At 37.2% G+C, this 19,237-nt stretch overlaps 1 protein-coding gene across 2 annotated transcripts in view; it reads right to left on the bottom strand.

The window, feature by feature from the left end:
- Positions 1 to 19,237, bottom strand: part of RNGTT (RNA guanylyltransferase and 5'-phosphatase) — a 301,664-nt gene that overhangs the window by 145,391 nt on the left and 137,036 nt on the right. For both annotated transcript variants that reach the window (XM_060205495.1, XM_007533539.3), the window contains one exon: positions 97 to 197. In XM_060205495.1, the coding sequence (XP_060061478.1) occupies positions 97 to 197 (101 nt within the window). The remainder of the gene's footprint in view (positions 1 to 96; positions 198 to 19,237) is intronic.

Here is a 19,237-nt window from a genome sequence, read left to right as displayed (position 1 = left end):
AAAGTATATGTTAAAAAAAAAACCTATAAACAGTGACGTTTATAAAGTAATATTTCATGTAAAGATCATAAATAAATAATAAATGTTCATACTTACCCTTCTCCTCCCATTCTTGTTATCTTTAGTCGAAAATCCACAGAATTTAGACTCGGAGGCTTCCATTTTAAAATGTCATCACATCGGCCAGGTTTATATTTCTAAAGTGAATGAAAATGATAAAATAGTTAATAAGCTAAAATTTGGGGGCCAGGTGGTGGCACACCCAGTTAGACACACATGTTACCATGCACAATGACCAGGTTGGAGCCTCTATTCTCCACCTGCAGAGGGAGGGCACTTAGCGTAGCACTATAGCAGGTCTGTACGTACCTAACTTCCTTACTCTCTATCAACCCCCTCCCATCTCAGTTTCTCTCTGTTTAATTATATATATATATATATATATATATGGAAAAAATGGCCACTGGGAGCAGTGAATTTCTATGCTGGCACAAAGCCCCAGCAATAACTCTAATGGCAATAAAAAATGAAAATAAGCTAAAAATTAACTGCTTACTTAACATGACCTCAACTACTTTTATTAATACTGTTTACTTATATGAATATAGCTTTTAACTTATTTTTTAATTTTATTAATGACTTATTATTGATTTAATTATATGAATTTACTTATATGAATATAGCTTTTAACTTATTTTTTAATTTTATTAATGACTTAATATTGATTTACAAAATTATAAGATAGCAGGGTTATAATTCTGTACCATTCCCACCACCAAAGTTCAGTAACCCGATTCCCTCCATTGGAAGCTACAGTATTTCTCCCAAGCTTGCAGATACGGGTTATTTCTATAATCATATCTCTCTCTCCATATATATATCCACCCCCATTCTTTCTGCCTTCTCTTCAAGTAACACCCATACCTATCACTTCCAAGTGTCCTTCCTTTCTTTCCTCTGCACTTTCCAGGTCCTGATGGAGTTAGTTGGAATATAACTTTTATTTTTAACTAGTGAGTATTGCTAAATATCTACCCACTTTGGATGACTTTTTTTTCTTTTTCTTTTCTCTTTCTAAGCATGCAGACCCTTGTTTGCCAGTAAAAAATTTAAGGTACACAATTTGATGTTTTGAATATATTGTAAAACTATTACCACTACCAAGCTAATTAACAGATCATATCAACCTCTCCATTGGCAGGAACATTTAAGATCTATTCCCTTAGCAAATTTAAAGCAGACAGACCATTATTGAGTCACATACTGTATGTCTTCAAAACTTACTGATCTGATAACTAAAGCTGTTAACTAACCTTTGATCAGTCTCTCCCCCACTACCTTAGCCATTGCAGTCACCATATGTTATAATGAGCTTGGCTTATTATTATTATTATTATTATTCCTTCAGGGTTATCACTGGGGCGTGTTGCCGGCATAATGAATCCACTGCCCTAAGTAGCCATTTTTTTTTTTATTGGACAGAACAGAAAGAAATTGAGAGGGGGTGGAGAGACAGACAAGGAGAAAGAAGGATAGACACCTGCAGATGTGCTTTACTGACTGTGAAGTGATCTCCCCACCCCCCGCAGGTGGTGAGCCAGGGACTCAAACCGGGATCCCAGAGCAGTTCCTTGCACTTCATACTATGTGCACTCAAACCACCCCCCAGCCCCTAGCTTTTTTTTTTTTATTAAAAACATTATTATTTGTGTATGGAGACAGAAAAATCAAGAGTATGAGAATATAAAAGAGACAGATAGAGACACCTGCAACACTTCTTCAGTTCTTGTGATGCTTTTTCACTTTGCAAGTGGTAATTGGGGGCATAAATTTAGGCCTTTGAGCACATATGCTCTACCTGGTTGCTACCACCCAGGACACAACAAGTTCGACTTTTTGAACTCCAAATATTTATGTAAAATAATAAAGTATTTGTCTTTCTATGTCTGGCTCATTTCACTTAGCAGTTTGCTACAGGTTCATACAAGTTATCACAAGTAACAAGATTTCCTTCTTTTTATAAGGCTGGGTAGTACTGCACTGTATATGTGTGTCACATTTCCACACTGCATCTTTATCACATAATAAGTTACTTTTATAGATAAATATCTACCCTCACCAATAAGAGTGTTTCCTTCTGCTACCAGCACTCTGCCGTAAATATTGGTGTTCTATAGTAAGTTTATTATAGAAATAGGTTGTAAGTCTGATCGCTTTCTCTCCTATCCTCTCCTCTCCCGGATCAACTAGGAATACCAAAGGAGACCACCCGGACCGAAACAAGACAGGACTAGAATGACCACAGAAACCCAGTAAATCACCTGTGAGTACAAACACGCATGGCTGGTGACAGAGAGGAGAGAGGGGCCTAAGGAGAGATTAAGTGAATGCTAACAGTTCAACAGTTTGTCAGTGGAGACACCACCTCCAGTCTGCTCCACCAACAAGGGGACAGCTGAAGGGAGGAAAGGACTCCCCAGAGACTCACCAAGTACAACTCTGAGTCTCCATTGCTACTAACCTCAGAATCTGGAGCAGCAACAGGGAGGGACACCAGGGCACAGAGATGTAACCTGGAAACTCAGGAGAAGACCTATACCTCGGTGGCATAGCTGAAGGGCTGTGAAAGTCTCTTTGCATAACCGCTGGATTATCTCTGCCACACCCTGCTTTATCTCTTGGTCAAGAGTCATTGATTAAGCCAAGAAGCCTATTCATAGTTTAAAAGCCCTCAGGCTACCATAGCCTACAGGGGGAAAAAAAAAAAAAAGGCTTTTACACCACTGAACTCCAACTTAGGGATTGAAAAAACTGTTAACTTATATAAAATGGTTAAAACAACAAGAAAAAATAATGGAGACTCGAACCAGGACAAGAGTCCAGCTAAAAGTCCTCCAGAGGGCGAAGCACAAAACAACGAGTTCAACATCCAAACATTAGCTAAGGAAATAATAACAGGAGTGAGTAAAGAATTTGAAAAAATTGTAATCAGAACTGCAGGAACAACAAATGAGAATATGGAAGAAAATTCTAATAATCTCATGGTTATTAGAGAGCTGAAAGCTGAAATTGCTGAGCTAAGAAGGCAACTAGCTGAACAAGCTAACACAGTATCAGAGCAGGGCAACAAAATAGATGAACTCCAGAAAGCAGTAGAGGGCAGAGAGAATAGAATCAATGAGGCTGAAGACAGAATTAGCAAGATTGAGGATGAATTAGAGACAACTAAAGAAGAAGTAAAAGATCTCAAAAAGAGATTAAGAGATGCTGAAAACAACAACAGAGTCCTATGGGATGACTTCAAAAGAAACAATATACGCATTATTGGCTTACCAGAGGAAGAAAGAGAAGGGGAGGAAGAAAGCGTTCTCCAGGCCATAATAGCTGAAAATTTCTCTAGTCTAGATAACACCAAAGACATAAAGATTCAAGAAGCCCAGAGGGTCCCAAACAGAATTAACCCAGACCTAAAGACACCAAGACATGTCATACTTAGATTGGAAAGGAATAAGGATAAAGAAAGGATCCTCAAGGCTGCAAGAGAAAAACAAAGAGTCACCTACAAAGGAAAACCCATAAGATTAGCAACAGACTTCTCCATACAAACACTACAGGCCAGAAGAGAATGGCAAGATATCTATCGAGTGCTCAATGAGAAAGGCTTTCAGCCAAGAATACTATATCCTGCTAGATTGTCATTCAGACTAGATGGAAGCATCAAAACCTTCTCAGACAAGCAACAGTTGAAGGAAGCAACCATCACCAAGCCTGCCTTGAAAGAAGTTCTGAAAGGTTTCCTATAAACAACCAGACCACCACAAATAGAACATATATCAAAACACTCTAAAACTCTACAAGAATGGCGTCAAAATATCTTCAATCTTTGATATCAATAAATGTGAATGGCCTGAATTCACCTATTAAAAGACACAGAGTAGGAAGATGGATCAGAAAACACAACCCAACAATATGTTGTCTACAGGAAACTCACCTAATGCAACAAGAGAAACACAGACTTAAAGTGAAAGGATGGAAAACTATCATTCAAGCCAATGGCCCACAAAAAAGGGCAGGAACAGCTATTCTCATATCTGACATGATAGACTTTCAAATAGATAAGATTAAAAAAGATAGGAATGGACACTACTTAATGCTCAGGGGATCAGTCAATCAAGAGGACTTAACAATTATTAATATCTATGCACCCAATGAGAAGCCATCTAAATACATCAAACTTCTACTGAAAGAGCTACAGCAATATATTAACAGTAACACAATCATAGTAGGGGACTTCAACACCCCACTATCTCAACTTGACAGATCATCCAGGAAGAAAATCAGTAAAGACATAAGGGAGCTAAATGAAGAGATAGATAACCTAGAACTATTGGACATTTTCAGAGTCATTCATCCCAAGAAACTGGAATACACATTTTACTCAAATCCACATGGATCATTCTCAAGGATAGACCATATGTTAGGCCACAAAGACAGCATCAGCCTATTCAAGTGCACTGAAATCATCCCAAGCATCTTCTCAGACCACAGTGGAATTAAACTAACACTTAACAATCAACAAAAGATTAGTAACAGTGCCAAAATGTGGAAGCTCAACAGTACACTTCTTAACAACTTCTGGGTCAAAGAGGAAATCAAGGAAGAAATCAAAATGTTTCGAGAGTTCAATGAAAATGAAGACACAAGCTATCAAAATATTTGGGACACAGCTAAAGCAGTCCTAAGAGGGAAGTTCATAGCTATACAAGTACACATTAGGAAACAAGAAAAGGCACAAATAAACAGCCTGATTGCACATCTTAAAGACCTAGAAGAAGAACAACAAAGGAACCCTAAAGCAACCAGAAGGACAGAAATTACTAAAGTTAGGGCAGAAATAAATAACATTGAGAATAGGAAAACCATACAAAAGATCAATGAAAGTAAATGTTGGTTCTTCGAAAGAGTAAACAAAATCGACAAACCTTTAGCCAGACTCACAAAACAAAAAAGGGAGAAGACCCAAATAAATCGGATAGTAAATAAAAGAGAATATATCACAACAGACACTGCAGAAATTCAACATATCATGCGAGGCTTCTATGAACAACTATATGCCACCAAGTTAGAGAACCTGGAAGAAATGAATGATTTCCTAGATAACTACCAACTTCCAAAACTAAGTAAAGAGGAAGTGGATAACATGAACAGGCCCATCACAGCTAATGAAATTGAAACAGTTATCAAAAATCTTCCCAAAAATAAAAGTCCTGGACCAGATAGTTTTACAAATGAATTCTACAAAACTTTCAAAGAAGAACTAATACCTCTACTTTTAAAAGTCTTCCAGAAGATTGAAGACACTGGAATACTCCCTGCCAGCTTCTATGAAGCCAACATCACCCTGATACCAAAAGCAGACAGGGACACAACCAAAAAAGAAAACTACAGACCAATATCTCTGATGAACATAGATGCGAAAATATTGAACAAAATTCTAGCCAACCGGATACAGCAGTATATCAAAAAGATTGTTCATCATGACCAAGTGGGGTTTATCCCAGGCATGCAAGGTTGGTTTAATATACGTAAATCAATCAATGTGATCCACCACATCAACAAAAGCAAGACCAAAAACCACATGGTCATATCAATAGATGCAGAGAAAGCCTTTGACAAAATACAACATCCCTTTATGATCAAAACACTACAAAAAATAGGAATAGATGGAAAATTCCTGAAGATAGTGGAGTCTATATATAGCAAACCTACAGCCAACATCATACTCAATGGTGAAAAACTGGAAGCATTTCCCCTCAGATCAGGTACTAGACAGGGCTGCCCACTATCACCATTACTATTCAACATAGTGTTGGAAGTTCTTGCCATAGCAATCAGGCAGGAGCAAGGAATTAAAGGAATACAGATTGGAAGAGAAGAAGTCAAACTCTCCTTATTTGCAGATGACATGATAGTATACATGGTAAAACCTAAGGAATCTAGCAAAAAGCTTTTGGAAATCATCAGGCAATACAGTAATGTGTCAGGCTATAAAATTAACATTCAAAAGTCAGTGGCATTCCTCTATGCAAATACTTAGAAGAAATTGAAATCCAGAAATCAGTTCCTTTTTCTATAGCAACAAAAACAATAAAATATCTAGGAATAAACCTAACCAAAGAAGTGAAAGACTTGTATACTGAAAATTATGAGTCACTACTCAAAGAAATTGAAAAAGACACAAAGAAGTGGAAAGATATTCCATGCTCATGGGTTGGAAGAATTAACATCATCAAAATAAATATATTACCCAGAGCCATCTACAAATTTAATGCTATCCCCATCAAGATCCCAAGCACATTGTTTAGGAGAATAGAACAAATGCTACAAATGTTTATCTGGAACCAGAAAAGACCTAGAATTGCCAAAACAATCTTGAGAAAAAAGAACAGAACCGGAGGCATCACACTGCCAGATCTCAAACTATATTATAGGGCCATTGTCATCAAAACTGCTTGGTACTGGAACATGAACAGACACACTGACCAGTGGAATAGAATTGAGAGCCCAGAAATGAGGCCCCACACCTATGGACATCTAATCTTTGACAAAGGGGCCCAGACTATTACATGGGGAAAGCAGAGTCTCTTCAACAAATGGTGTTGGAAACAATGGGTTGAAACATGCAGAAGAATGAAGCTGAATCACTGTATTTCACCAAATACAAAAGTAAATTCCAAGTGGATCAAGGACTTGGATGTTAGACCAGAAACTATCAGATACTTAGAGGAAAATATTGGAAGAACTTTTTTCCGCATAAATTTTAAAAGACATTTTCAATGAAACGAATCCAATTACAAGGAAGACTAAGGCAAGTATAAACCTATGGGACTACATCAAATTAAAAAGCTTCTTCACAGCAAAAGAAACCACTACCCAAATCAAGAGACCCCTCACAGAATGGGAGAAGATCTTTACATGCCATACATCAGATAAGAGTTTAATAACCAACATATATAAAGAGCTTACCAGACTCAACAACAAGACAACAAATAACCCCATCCAAAAATGGGGGGAGGAATTGGACAGAATATTCACCACAGAAGAGATCCAAAAGGCTGAGAAACACATGAAAAAATGCTCCAAGTCTCTGATTGTCAGAGAAATGCAAATCAAGACAACAATGAGATATCACTTCACTCCTGTGAGAATCAGAAAAGGTAACAGCAGCAAATGCTGGAGAGGATGTGGGGTCAAAGGAACCCTCCTACACTGCTGGTGGGAATGTCAATTGGTCCAACCTCTGTGGAGAACAGTCTGGAGAACTCTCAGAAGGCTAGAAATGGACTTACCCTATGACCCTGCAATTCCCCTCCTTGGGATATATCCTATGGAACCCAACACATCCATCCAAAAAAATCTGTGTACACATATGTTCTTGGCAGCACAATTTGTAATAGCCAAAACCTGGAAGCAACTCAGGTGTCCAACAACAGATGAGTGGCTGAGCAAGTTGTGGTATATATACACAATGGAATACTACTCAGCTGTAAAAAAATGGTGACTTCACCGTTTTCAGCCGATCTTGGATGGACCTTGAAAAAATCATGTTGAGTGAAATAAGTCAGAAACAGAAGGATGAATATGGGATGATCTCACTCTCAGGCCGAAGTTGAAAAACAAGATTAGAAAAGAAAACACAAGTCGAACCTGAAATGGAATTGGAGTATTACACCAAAGTAAAAGACTCTGGGGTGGGTGGGTGGGTGGGGAGAATACAGGTCCATGAAAAATGATGAATGAAATAGTGGGGGTTGTATTGCTAAATGGGAATCTGGGGAATGTTATGCATGGAAAAAAAAAAAAAAAAGAAGAAGTAGAAACGCAAAGCAGAAATTGACTGAGTTTGGAGTATGGCACCAAAGTAAGAAAGCAGAAGTATACTAGAGTTTGCAGTGAGTACCTCCCTAATACTTCCTCTCCACTTTTCCAAGCTTTGGGTCCATGATTGCTCAACAATTTCTTTGGCTTTGTATGTTAACTCTCTTTTCAGTCACTAGGTTCCAGGTGTCATCAGGATGCCGGCCAGACTTCCCTGGATTGAAGACACCACCAATGTGTCCTGGAGCTCAGCTTCCCCAGAGACCCATCCTACTAGGGAAAGAGAGAGGCAGACTGGGAGTATGGACCGACCAGTCAACGCCCATGTTCAGCGAGGAAGCAATTACAGAAGCCAGACCTTCTACCTTCTGCAACCCTCAATGACCCTGGGTCCATGCTCCCAGAGGGATAGAGAATGGGAAAGCTATCGGGGAAGGGGGTGGGATATGGAGATTGGGCGGTGGGAATTGTGTGGAGTTTTACCCCTCCTACCCTATGGTTTTGTTAATTAATCCTTTTTTAAATTAAAAAAAAAAATACAGCTACAATCACTAACCTACAGTTAGCAGTAGCAACTCTGAAGATATAAAGGTTTCAGAAGGATAAATTATGTGTGCAAGATGTGTTTGATTATTTTCCATTTTGTTAAACAGAGGTGCTGTGTATTGTTTGCACCTCCTTCCAAACTTTCAGTTTCAGAGGTGCTGAGCAAAATACTGCTGCAAGTTCTGCATCACAAATGAGAGAATTGTCTTTCTCATTTCTAGTCATCATTGTCTGGAGTAATAGTCCATATCAGTGTCCCCCATACATGTAACTAAAGATGCCAAATTTAATAGAGAAACTCTAATTCATCTTGTGCTAGGTTCAAATGTCCAATAACAAGTGAATAGTTAAGGAAAAAAATATATATAATGCTACTCAGTTCTAAGAGATGACAACATTTTCTCTTTTGCTACTAAAAAAAAAAAAAAAAAAAAAAGAAATAGGTTGTAAGTCTATCAAACTTTTCTATCTCCAAACTATCTTAGCTACACTAGCACTTATGTTCAAAAAAATGTATGTTATCAGCTTGTCAAATTATATAAAAACTAAACTACTAGGATTTAAGGTAGAAGAGCAATGAATCAGCAAACTAACTGGGGAGTAAATAAATAATAATACTTAATATTCTAATTCATGAACACTGAAAATCTAGTCTTCTTAAAGTTCCCTCGGTAGTAATTTGTAGTTTTTACAAGATAATTCTTATATAACATTTGTTGCATTTACCCATAATAATTTAATAATCATCAATAAAACAAGTCAGATGTTTCTTTTTATCAGTAATGAACAGTCCCAAAAGAAATGTAAAAAAAAAATGGGGTGTGGAAACAGCATGATGGTTATACAAAAGACTTTCATGCCTGAGGCTCTGAGATCCCAGGTTCAATCCCCAGCATCACCATAAGCCAGAGCTGAGTAGTGTCCTCATTTTTCTGTATCTTTTTCTCTGTGTCTCTTTCATGAAAAAGTGAATAGGGAGTTGGATGCAGCGGGTTAAGCTTAAGGACCAGCATAAAGATCCCGGTTCAAGCCCTGGGTTCCCCACCTGCAGGGGAGTCACTTCACAAGCAGTGAAGCAGGTCTGCAGGTGTCTTTCTCTTCCCATCTATCTTCCTCTCCTCTCTCCATTTCTCTCTGTCCAATCTAACAACAACAACATCAATAACAACAATAATAACTACAACACTAAAACAAGGGCAATAAAAGGGAATAAATATTTTTTAAATCTTTAAAAATAATAAATAAATAAAATACTTTTAAAAAGAAATATAAAAAGTAATTTCCATTTATAATAGTTCCTAAAATAATGAATGAATTTGATCAAGGAAATGGACAGTATACTGAAAACCACAAAATACTACTGAAAAAGTTAAATGTGACCTACAAATGAAAATATATACCATGTTCAGATAGGCCTGAATATTGTATAATGTCAATACTACTCAAAGCAACCCAGATTCAATACGATTCCCAACAAAATTGAAACTACCTTTTTCAGAAACAGAAAATCAACCTCTCTTAAGTGCCGACATATCATTATTCTAGTTGTCAATAATTAAAAGCTCTGTTAAAAATGAGTTGTTTTGTTGCATCCAGGGTTATTGCAAGGGCTTGCTGCTTGCACTATGAATCCACTGCTTCTTGTGGCCCCTTTTTCCATTTTATTGGATAGGACACAGAGAAATTGAGAGGGGAGAGGAAGACAAGACACCTGCAGACCTGTTCCAGAAGGTGGGGAGTCAGGGGCTTGAACTGGGATCTTTGTGCAGGTCCTTGTGCCTCGTAATACCTACACTTAACCCAGTACCTGATCCTCAAAAATGTATTTTTCTTTTTTTATATATATTTTTATTTTATTTATTCCCTTTTGTTGCCCTTGTTGTTTTATTGTTGTGGTTATTATCGTTGTTGGATAGGACAGAGAGAAATGGAGAGAGGAGGGGAAGACAGAGAGGAAGAGAGAAAGATAGACACCTACAGACCTGCTTCACCGCATGTGAAGTGACTCCCCCTGCAGGTGGGGAGCCGGGGTTCGAACCGGGATCCTTATGCTGGTCCTTGTGCTTTGCGCCACCTGCGCTTAACCCACTGCGCTACAGCCCAACTCCCAAAAATGTATTTTTCTTAAAGAAAGAATGCATAACAGAAATGTCATATATTTTTGGCTCCTTATGGTAATAAGGAGTAGAAAACAGTACAGAAAGAAGTATTAATATAGTATGCTGGACAACCTCTATCAAGGAAGTATGATGCTTGTAAATCATTCTTTACCTCTATTTGCACCTAACCTAAGTATATGAGTATGATACCACTTGGAAACCAAAGACAATATTAATTATTAAATTTATAAAAATTAATGCTCTAAAATATTTCATTGTTGTTTTCGACGGGTTAGGTTGTTTTCGCAAGGGCTGGCTTCACAGGCGGCTAACAGACGACCAGGGACTCATGGTTGGGTTGTAGGCAATATCTCTTTATTCATGCAGGACGCAGCACAATCTAAGACGGGCTAAGTTAAACTCAAAGTACAGTACTCTAAAACTCACAATGCTGTCTTTATATATACTTCCCAAGTAGGGTGGAAACAGGATGTGACATAGAGAGGGTGGAGAGAAAAGTGACTGGTGAAAATCAGAGTGTGACAAAGAGGGGGCAGTTTAGGCGAGAATCCTATCACTGAACCACAAATGCCCTGGAGGGAGGGTGGAACTTGTTAACAGTGGTTATGTAAATAGAATGAAGTGGTTATGTAAATAGAATAGTGTTAAGCAGGGGGGATTTAAACCAAATGAAACAGAAGGGGTCTCATGCATACCAACATTTCATAAAACATAATAAGTTCTAGAAGAATATATATTATTTATATAATAAGAAGGAAATCTCTCATATTCTACTTTCTGAGAATCAAGACGCAGTTGGGTCTTATGAGATAGCACATACTAACTCTTCTGTTTTTATAGAAATAATTCAAAAGCTAAGTCATTCTTCATCTCACTACACTCCAAATCATTTATATTTTGAAGACTAGATTCGGTATTCTTGAGAATTTTAAAGTATTTTTATGATAATGAATTGAGACGGATGATAAAAATGTTTTTATTTTTAAAACTCAGCAGTTTTCAATTATTGATGTAAATTTAACATCAATTATTGATATAAAATTAAGTTCAGAGAATAAAATACCTTTAATAGCTATTAAAATGGAAATCCCACTCCAGCCAAAACTGTGTCTGATAATGTCTACAAAATGTTTAATAAATATTTGATAAGTAACAAAAATAACAAAATACAGAATTTTAAAATGTGCAATAAGATACTAGTCTGCTTTAGTCATTTTAAGCATTTTAAATTGTGAAAGGATTTAAATTAGCAATAATCTTCAAAAATAGCTTATCACATCAAAAATATTTACTCATAATCTCTAAAATAATGAGATTTTATAAGACTTGAACTTTTAAAAGCAAGTATTTATAAATTATCAAACTTGAAATACAGAATTTTGCTGAACTATAAACAAGAATACAAAAACATCCTTTCAGGCTGCATGCACCTTTGTGTAATTAGGCAGAGATGCATTTTAATTTCATTAAACTCACCAGCATGTATCTAAGATTAAAATAATTATCAAAGCTATATTTAACTGATACATACAGTATATTTCTATAGGGAAAAATGATTTATGAGATGAGCTGTCAAATGAAAAACTCGGGGATTATGCCTGAAAGTAGTTACCAAAATAACCTAAGGTGCCCATTATCATCATAAAGAGAAACATATAATAAATGGAAATGTGAGACAAAGTAAAATGTTCTAAAAGGTGCTTATCAAATGGGAACAAGTCCTAGTTTTGAGGTAAAAGACTGCTAGGTACCAAAGGGGAAACTAAAATAGAAAACTAAATGTTCATATAACTTATAAATCTGTTGTATAAAACAGTATTTAATAACCAAGGGCCAGTGCCTAATTCCTTACTTTTATTTATTAATGTCTTTGGCTTTCACACCAGGGAGGAATGGGTGCGCTACTGCCATCTAGTGAGTAGAGGCTAAAGATGTTACTAATTTTTATTTTATGCTTTTGTATTTCTTTTATTGTTGTTGTTTTATTAGTTGGAAGGAATACTGCTTACAGTAGATACAATTTTTTATACATGTGTAAAATTTCATGTTTTACTGCAAAATACTCTCACCTTCAGCCTAGGTCCTCCTCCACCATCATGAACTAGGGCTGAAAACTCTGCACCAGAGTCCTTTATTTTGGTGCAATACAACAAAGCCAGTCTAAGTTATACCCTTTTTTGTCTAAGTTTTACCCTTTCTGTCCTTAGTTCTCAACTTCTGTCCATATGGGTTCTAAATGTCTTAAATGCAGGACAAATGCACAATTATCCAGTCTAAACCTTCAATTGTTCAGAAACGCTAGTGTTCCATCCTCTGAATGGAGGTTGGACAACATACTCTATGCTCCACCTGAGGAAGATGGGTCCTGATATTGGGGCAGCTTGGAACATTCCTACTCATGACCACAGAATGTGAGCTCAGATCTACAGCGATGCAGAGGTCACACAGGTTCCTAAACTGACAATGGGATCCAGATTACATCAATTCGATGGGGTTTACAATGAAATACATTTTAAAAAAAATAACTAGAAACATTCCATTTAACATATATCAGGCTTTTTTTTTTTTTTTTTTTTTTGGTCACCACGGTTATTGCTGGGGCTTAGTGCCTGCACTACAAAGTCACTGCTCCTGGAGGCCATTTTTCCCCATTTTTGTTGCCCTTGTTATTATTGTTATTGTTGCTGGATAGAACGGAGAGAAATTGAGAGGAAAGGAAGACAAGGGAGGGGGAAAGACACCTGCAGACCTGCTTCACTGCTCATGAAGTGACCCCCCCCACTACAGGTGGGGAGCCAGAGAGCTGGGGGCTGGAATCATCCTACACTGGTCCTTGTGCTTCACACCATGTGCACTTAACCCACTGCATTACCACCCAACCCCCTCTATCAGGCTTTTTAAAACCTGTATTCCATGGGCCAGGTGGTGGTGCACCTTCCTGAGCACACATGTTACAATGTGCAAGGACCCGGGTTCAAGCCCCCGGTCCCCACCTGCAGGAGGAAAGCTCTGCACATGGTGAAGCAGGGCTGCAGCTGTGTCTCTCTGTCTCTCTCTATCACTCCTTTCTCTCTTGACTTCTGGCTGTCTCTATCCAATAAATAAAGACTGAAAAAAAAAAAACCTGTATCCATTAGGCAAAAATTTGAGACTAATTTTAATCTTGGCATCAATTTTTAGAAATAAGAATTCAAGTATTATTCTTTACATTTTTTTACATCGTTACTCTACATATATTCCTATGTATTAAGGCTCCCAAGTACCCCCACATTGAAAAATGCTTCCCAGTCTTCATCTCTAATCCATATATGTCTTCAATGTGGAGAGCTATTGGGTGCACTGTAGCATCCCTGGTATCTATTTGCTTCCTGTGTAGTTGGTATTTATATTTATTTCTCCTTTCTCTGCTACTACTATTATCTACATTAGAAGTTGTCTTTTAGCTATACAGTAACATGTATCGCTATCCAGTTGAGACAACAACTTATATATCTTAAACTATCTATGGTCAACAAAATTCAATAGAAAAGCTAACATTTATTAAGGAAACTAGAAAAAAAATGATGTTCTCATCTCTCCCCCACACATAGAAAGCAAGCTAAGAATATTTTGCTATTATCCAAAAGTTGAGCAAAGAAGATATATTAAAATTATATAACATGTATTTTCCTCCTTGGCAATTCATCATTATAATTCTCTGGAAAGAATTGTATTTTTCAATTTTAAAAAAAGCAGCACATTTTAAGAGAAGCTAGAATGACACTTCTCCAGTCTGCCAGGAAACAGAGCCCTTCTTCAATTGAAGACCTATCAAAATATGCAAGCAAATGTCATGGCAACAGAAGCTCTCACCATGGTAACATTATCCCTGCTACAGAGGAAAACCACTCTAATTCGTCATGTACCTAAGACAAGCAATAGACTAATTCCAATTTTCACTTTATAATCTATCTATAACATTCAATACACCAGGAGAGGTAAAGATTTTTTTTAAAATGAGTATTTTAAAATAAAGCAATATTAAAATCAAAACTAACTCAATTTACATTCAAACTGATTAATGCCAGATACATAAAATCATGCTGACCTACCATAAGAAAAATAGATAAAAAGACAGTGATGAAAATATTTAAAAACATCATATCATTATTACTTGACAGTGATACAAAAATTCTTATCTAGTGATCCAGGTGGTGCTGCAGTGGATAAAGTGTTGAACTCTCAAGCTATGAGGTCCCGAGTTCAATCCCTGGTAGCACATGTGCCAGAGTGATGTCTGGTTCTTTCTGGCTCTCCTCCTATCCCTCTCATCAATAAATAAATTATATATTTTTTAAAATTCTTATCTAGAAAAAGATAAAAGCAATTTTTGTCAGATGGCAGACATAATATTAAGTTTCATTTTCAGAGCTGAGAAAGTAAAGTTATTAGCAAAGTCAAAACTTACAGGGGCTGGGCAGAGGTACATAGTGGTGTTATGTGTTTTCACACACAGTGACCTGGGTTTAATCCCTGGAATAGGGAAAGTTTTACCAGCAGTAATAGTGCTACAGGCGTCTCTTTCTCCTCTCTCCTCTCTCCTCTTCTCTTCTCTTCTCTTCTCTTCTCTTCTCTTCTCTTCTCTCTTACTCTCCCTCCCTCCCTCTCCCTCTCTCTCTCTCTCTCTCTCTTCATTTTCCCTGTCTCCATCCAATAAAGAAATAAAATATGTAACATGAATCATTAAAATCTGCCTTATGAGAGAGATCATTTGGCAGTGTGCTGCTTTAACAACTGCATGATCAAGGGTCAAGCCCAGCCACCACTGCATTGAATAAAGATCTGTGCTATGGTCTCTTTCACGTTCTCTCTGCCTCTCCATAAATAAATAAATAAATGTAAAATGGTCATTTCAAAAAAAAAAAAAACCTTTGGATGACAAACAACAGAAATATTTATTTGCTTTCCAAAATTTCAAGGAAATTATAAAACTGAAAACCCTATATAAGTTGAGTAAAATGTAATTATTTATGGCAGGGGCCAGAAAGGAATTTATTTTTTTAAATAATCACTTCAATAATTACCAAAGCAAAGAACTTTGCAGAGTGAGGAGGAGGGAGGAGAAGGAGCAAACTGGGGGCCTGGTACAAAATGAAATTGTATGCATATGTCAATAATTCCACTGTAAAGCATTAACCCCCTCAGTTAAATAAATAAATAGTCACTTTAAGATGCTAGGAGATAGCTCCTGGGTAGAGTGTATATCTTATCACATGTGAAATACTGGGTTGCAATTCCATAACTGTAATGGGTGCACTATGGACAGCACCAAAAGGAACTACATGAATGAAGGAGTAGTGTTTTGGTATCTCTCTCTCCCTCTCCAATCTCATTCTACATCTAAGTAGACAGAATAAGAAAAATGAATAAGAGAAACTGCTCAGCACATTATGCAAGTACAAGACCCTCAATTCATTCTCTAACACCAACAAATAAATAGGTAAGTTTAAGTAACTGATCACTTTAGGGCTAGTAAGAGGGTGTAGTAGTAGCACACAGGGCTTTGCAGTGAGAGGATACAGATTTGATGCCCAGTGTTAGCAATAATCAGAGCTAAGTAGTGTTCCAATAAATAAAATAAAGTAAGAGGAGAAATATAACTTGAGTCTCATGAAAGTTTGAGCCTTAGAAAAAACATACATCCATTTTTGTAAATGCAATGCTATTCTATTCTACCCTACCCTACCCTACCCTACCCTACCCTACTCTACTCTACTCTACAGGAAGGAGAAATAGAGTGGTGAGTAAAGAGGGAGAAAAACATCTGTAGACCTGCTCCACCATCCATCAAGTACCCCCCCCCAACTACCCCCGCCCCAGGCCCAGAGATGAGGTGTGGGGTGCTTAAACCCAGGTCCCTGCGCATGGTAACTTGTGCACTCAACCAGGTCCACCACCAGCCACACTGAAAGGGAAAAACTTAAGAAAACTGTGGAAAATAAAGCAAGGCTTAAAGATGGTGTGGAAGGAATGAAAAAGAGAATAAAGTGCCAAAGCTAACATCAAGATTCTTATCTACTAAACCATAGAAAAATACTTTGAAAGGACATACAAAACAACTTGTATGCTTGACTGTTTCGGCAGATGGAACTAGGTCTTAAAATACATTGTTTCTGGTATTTTTATGAAATTCCAAAGGTGGCAGGTAATTAGAAAAGCAAATCTTGGGAGTTGGGCGGTGGCGCATGGGTTAAGCGCACGTGGTGCAAATCACCAGGACCTGTGTAAGGATCCCAGTTTGAGCCCCCGGCTTCCCACCTGCAGGGGAGTCGCTTCACAAGCGGTGAAGCAGGTCTGCAGGTGTCTGTCTTTCTCTCCTCCTCTGTCTTCCCCTCCTCTCTCCATTTTCTCTCTATCCTATCCAACAACAACGACATTAATAACCACAACAATGTTAAACAACAAGGGCAACAAAAAGGAAAATAAATAAATAAATAAACCTTAAAAAAAATTTAAAAAGAAAAGAAAAGAAAATCTTGAGTTTAGAAGTCAAAGATCTAAGTAAGATTTATAAGAACTAATTTAAGCAATGAACATTAAGATTTCTAGGGAGAACTCAAAAAGGTCCAGGACAAAAAAAACCTCAATAAATACCAAACTGTAGTCACTAATACAAGATTAAGAACTTGAGTGAGACAGGGAAGACATGACAAGAAACTAGAATGTAATAAAGTCTTTCCTTAACAGTAATAGAAGTCATGGGAGAAGATAACAGTAGCAACTAACATAACTAAATAAGACAAGACAAAGGTTGGAGAGAATGATCTTGATTTTGCAGTGAAAACAGATTAGTAGTAACCTTTCAAAAGAGCAGATGATTCAAATGGTATTTACTTAGAAGCCTTTTGGAATATGTGAACTTATCAAACAGTACAATATATATCATGACCGCTATGATATAAACAAAATGTTTACCCTAACTACCTATCTACCCATGCTTTCTCCCTAAAAAAGTTCATGAAAATCTGGAACTTTGGTGATGACTGCTTAATACCAATTAATTAGATAATGTTGATGGTAACTGCTCAGCTGATTTTCTATAACACTGCAAATGCAGTTGAATATGCTTTGATTAAATAAAGGCATAACTGTTCTGTTTTAGAAATATTATATACCGACACTGCACAGGAGATACACTCCCATATTCCAACTGGGAACCTAAAACCACAAATGGTGCCAAATCCTGCATACTCTTCTTTCTACACATATATACCTATGCAAAAGTTAAATATATAAACTAAGCACAATAAAACATGACAATCATAGTTAAAAATAAAGGGGAGTGCTAGGGAGACAGCATTATGATTATGCAAAAGACTTTCATGCCTGAGACTCTAAGGTCACAGGTTCAATCCACAGCATCACCATAAGCAAGAGATGAGCAGTGCTGTGTTCTCTTTCTCTGTATCTCTCTTGTTTAAATAAATATATAAATAAATCAAAAATATGTACTAGAATAAAATGGAACAATTCTAATCATATTACGTTACTTAAGTACTCACTCTCAAAATCTCTAATTGTACAGAATACCTCTGAACCATGTTTCCCTTAAAGTAACTGGAACCAGGAGCTAGGTGGTGTAGCACAGTGGGTTATGTGCACATGGCGTGAGGTGCAAGGACCAGAGCAAGGATCCTGGTTCCAGCCCCCGAATCCCCACTTGCAGGGGAAGCACAGCTGCAGGTGTCTATCTTTCTCTCCCCTTCTCTGTCTTCCCTTCCTCTCTCAATTTCTCTGTCCTATCCAACAAGGACAGCAGTAAGTAGAATAACAACAACGAAGATAAACAACAGGGACAACAAAAAGGGAAAAAATAGCCTCCAGGAGCAGTGGCTTTCTAGTGAAGGCACTGAGACTGTGATAACCCTGGAGGCAATAAAAAAAATAAAATAAAAACTGAAACCACAAAGTTTGTACTCGTAGAAAAAGGAGAGAGACTACTACTGTTCACATCTCTATAAACCAACACTCTGAATTTTACTTTTGTGAATATACTGATCAATTTTTTTCTTATAAAAGCATTTATGTGTATTTAATGAGTTGTAAGATTGTCTATGAAAACAACAGATCAAAATGTAAGCAAATTGTCTTCTAAGTTGAGGTTCTGCTCTCAATAGATTCACTTCAATATAGCATCTTTATCACTATCCTTCAATATTTTGCCAGGATTTAAAGCTTTTTTTATAAGCAGTAACATCTATCTTTTCAACTTCACTCACTAAGATTTTTTTTTCATCTTTACTTATTTATTGGGTAGAGAAAGCAAGAAATCAAGAAGGCAGGGGAGACAGAGAGGGAGAGAGAAGAGAGACACTTGCAGCCCTGCTTTAGCACTTGCAAAGATTTCCCCCTGCCATTTCATTGATTTTTGAAATATTTCTGCAAAATAAGAGGATAGCAGGTTAAAAAAAAAAAATCAAACTAGTTTATACCTGTTGAGCCAGGGAGTGGTACACCTAGTTGAGCACACATTACAGTGCACTAAGACCGGAGTACAAACCCTTGGTCCCCACCTTCGGGGGGTGGAGGTAAGGCGCCTTTCAAAAGCCATAAAGCAGTAGTGCAGATGTCATTCTTTCTATGTCACCCTCACATATCAACTTTTCTGACTCTACCTGAAACAATTAAGTAAACACTTCTTTAAAAATTTCTTC

This window comes from Erinaceus europaeus, chromosome 13 (genome assembly GCF_950295315.1).
Source record: "Erinaceus europaeus chromosome 13, mEriEur2.1, whole genome shotgun sequence".
NCBI lineage: Eukaryota > Metazoa > Chordata > Mammalia > Eulipotyphla > Erinaceidae > Erinaceus > Erinaceus europaeus.
The sequence above is the reverse complement of the archived record's forward strand: the minus strand, read 5'-3'. Positions and strand labels throughout refer to the sequence as shown.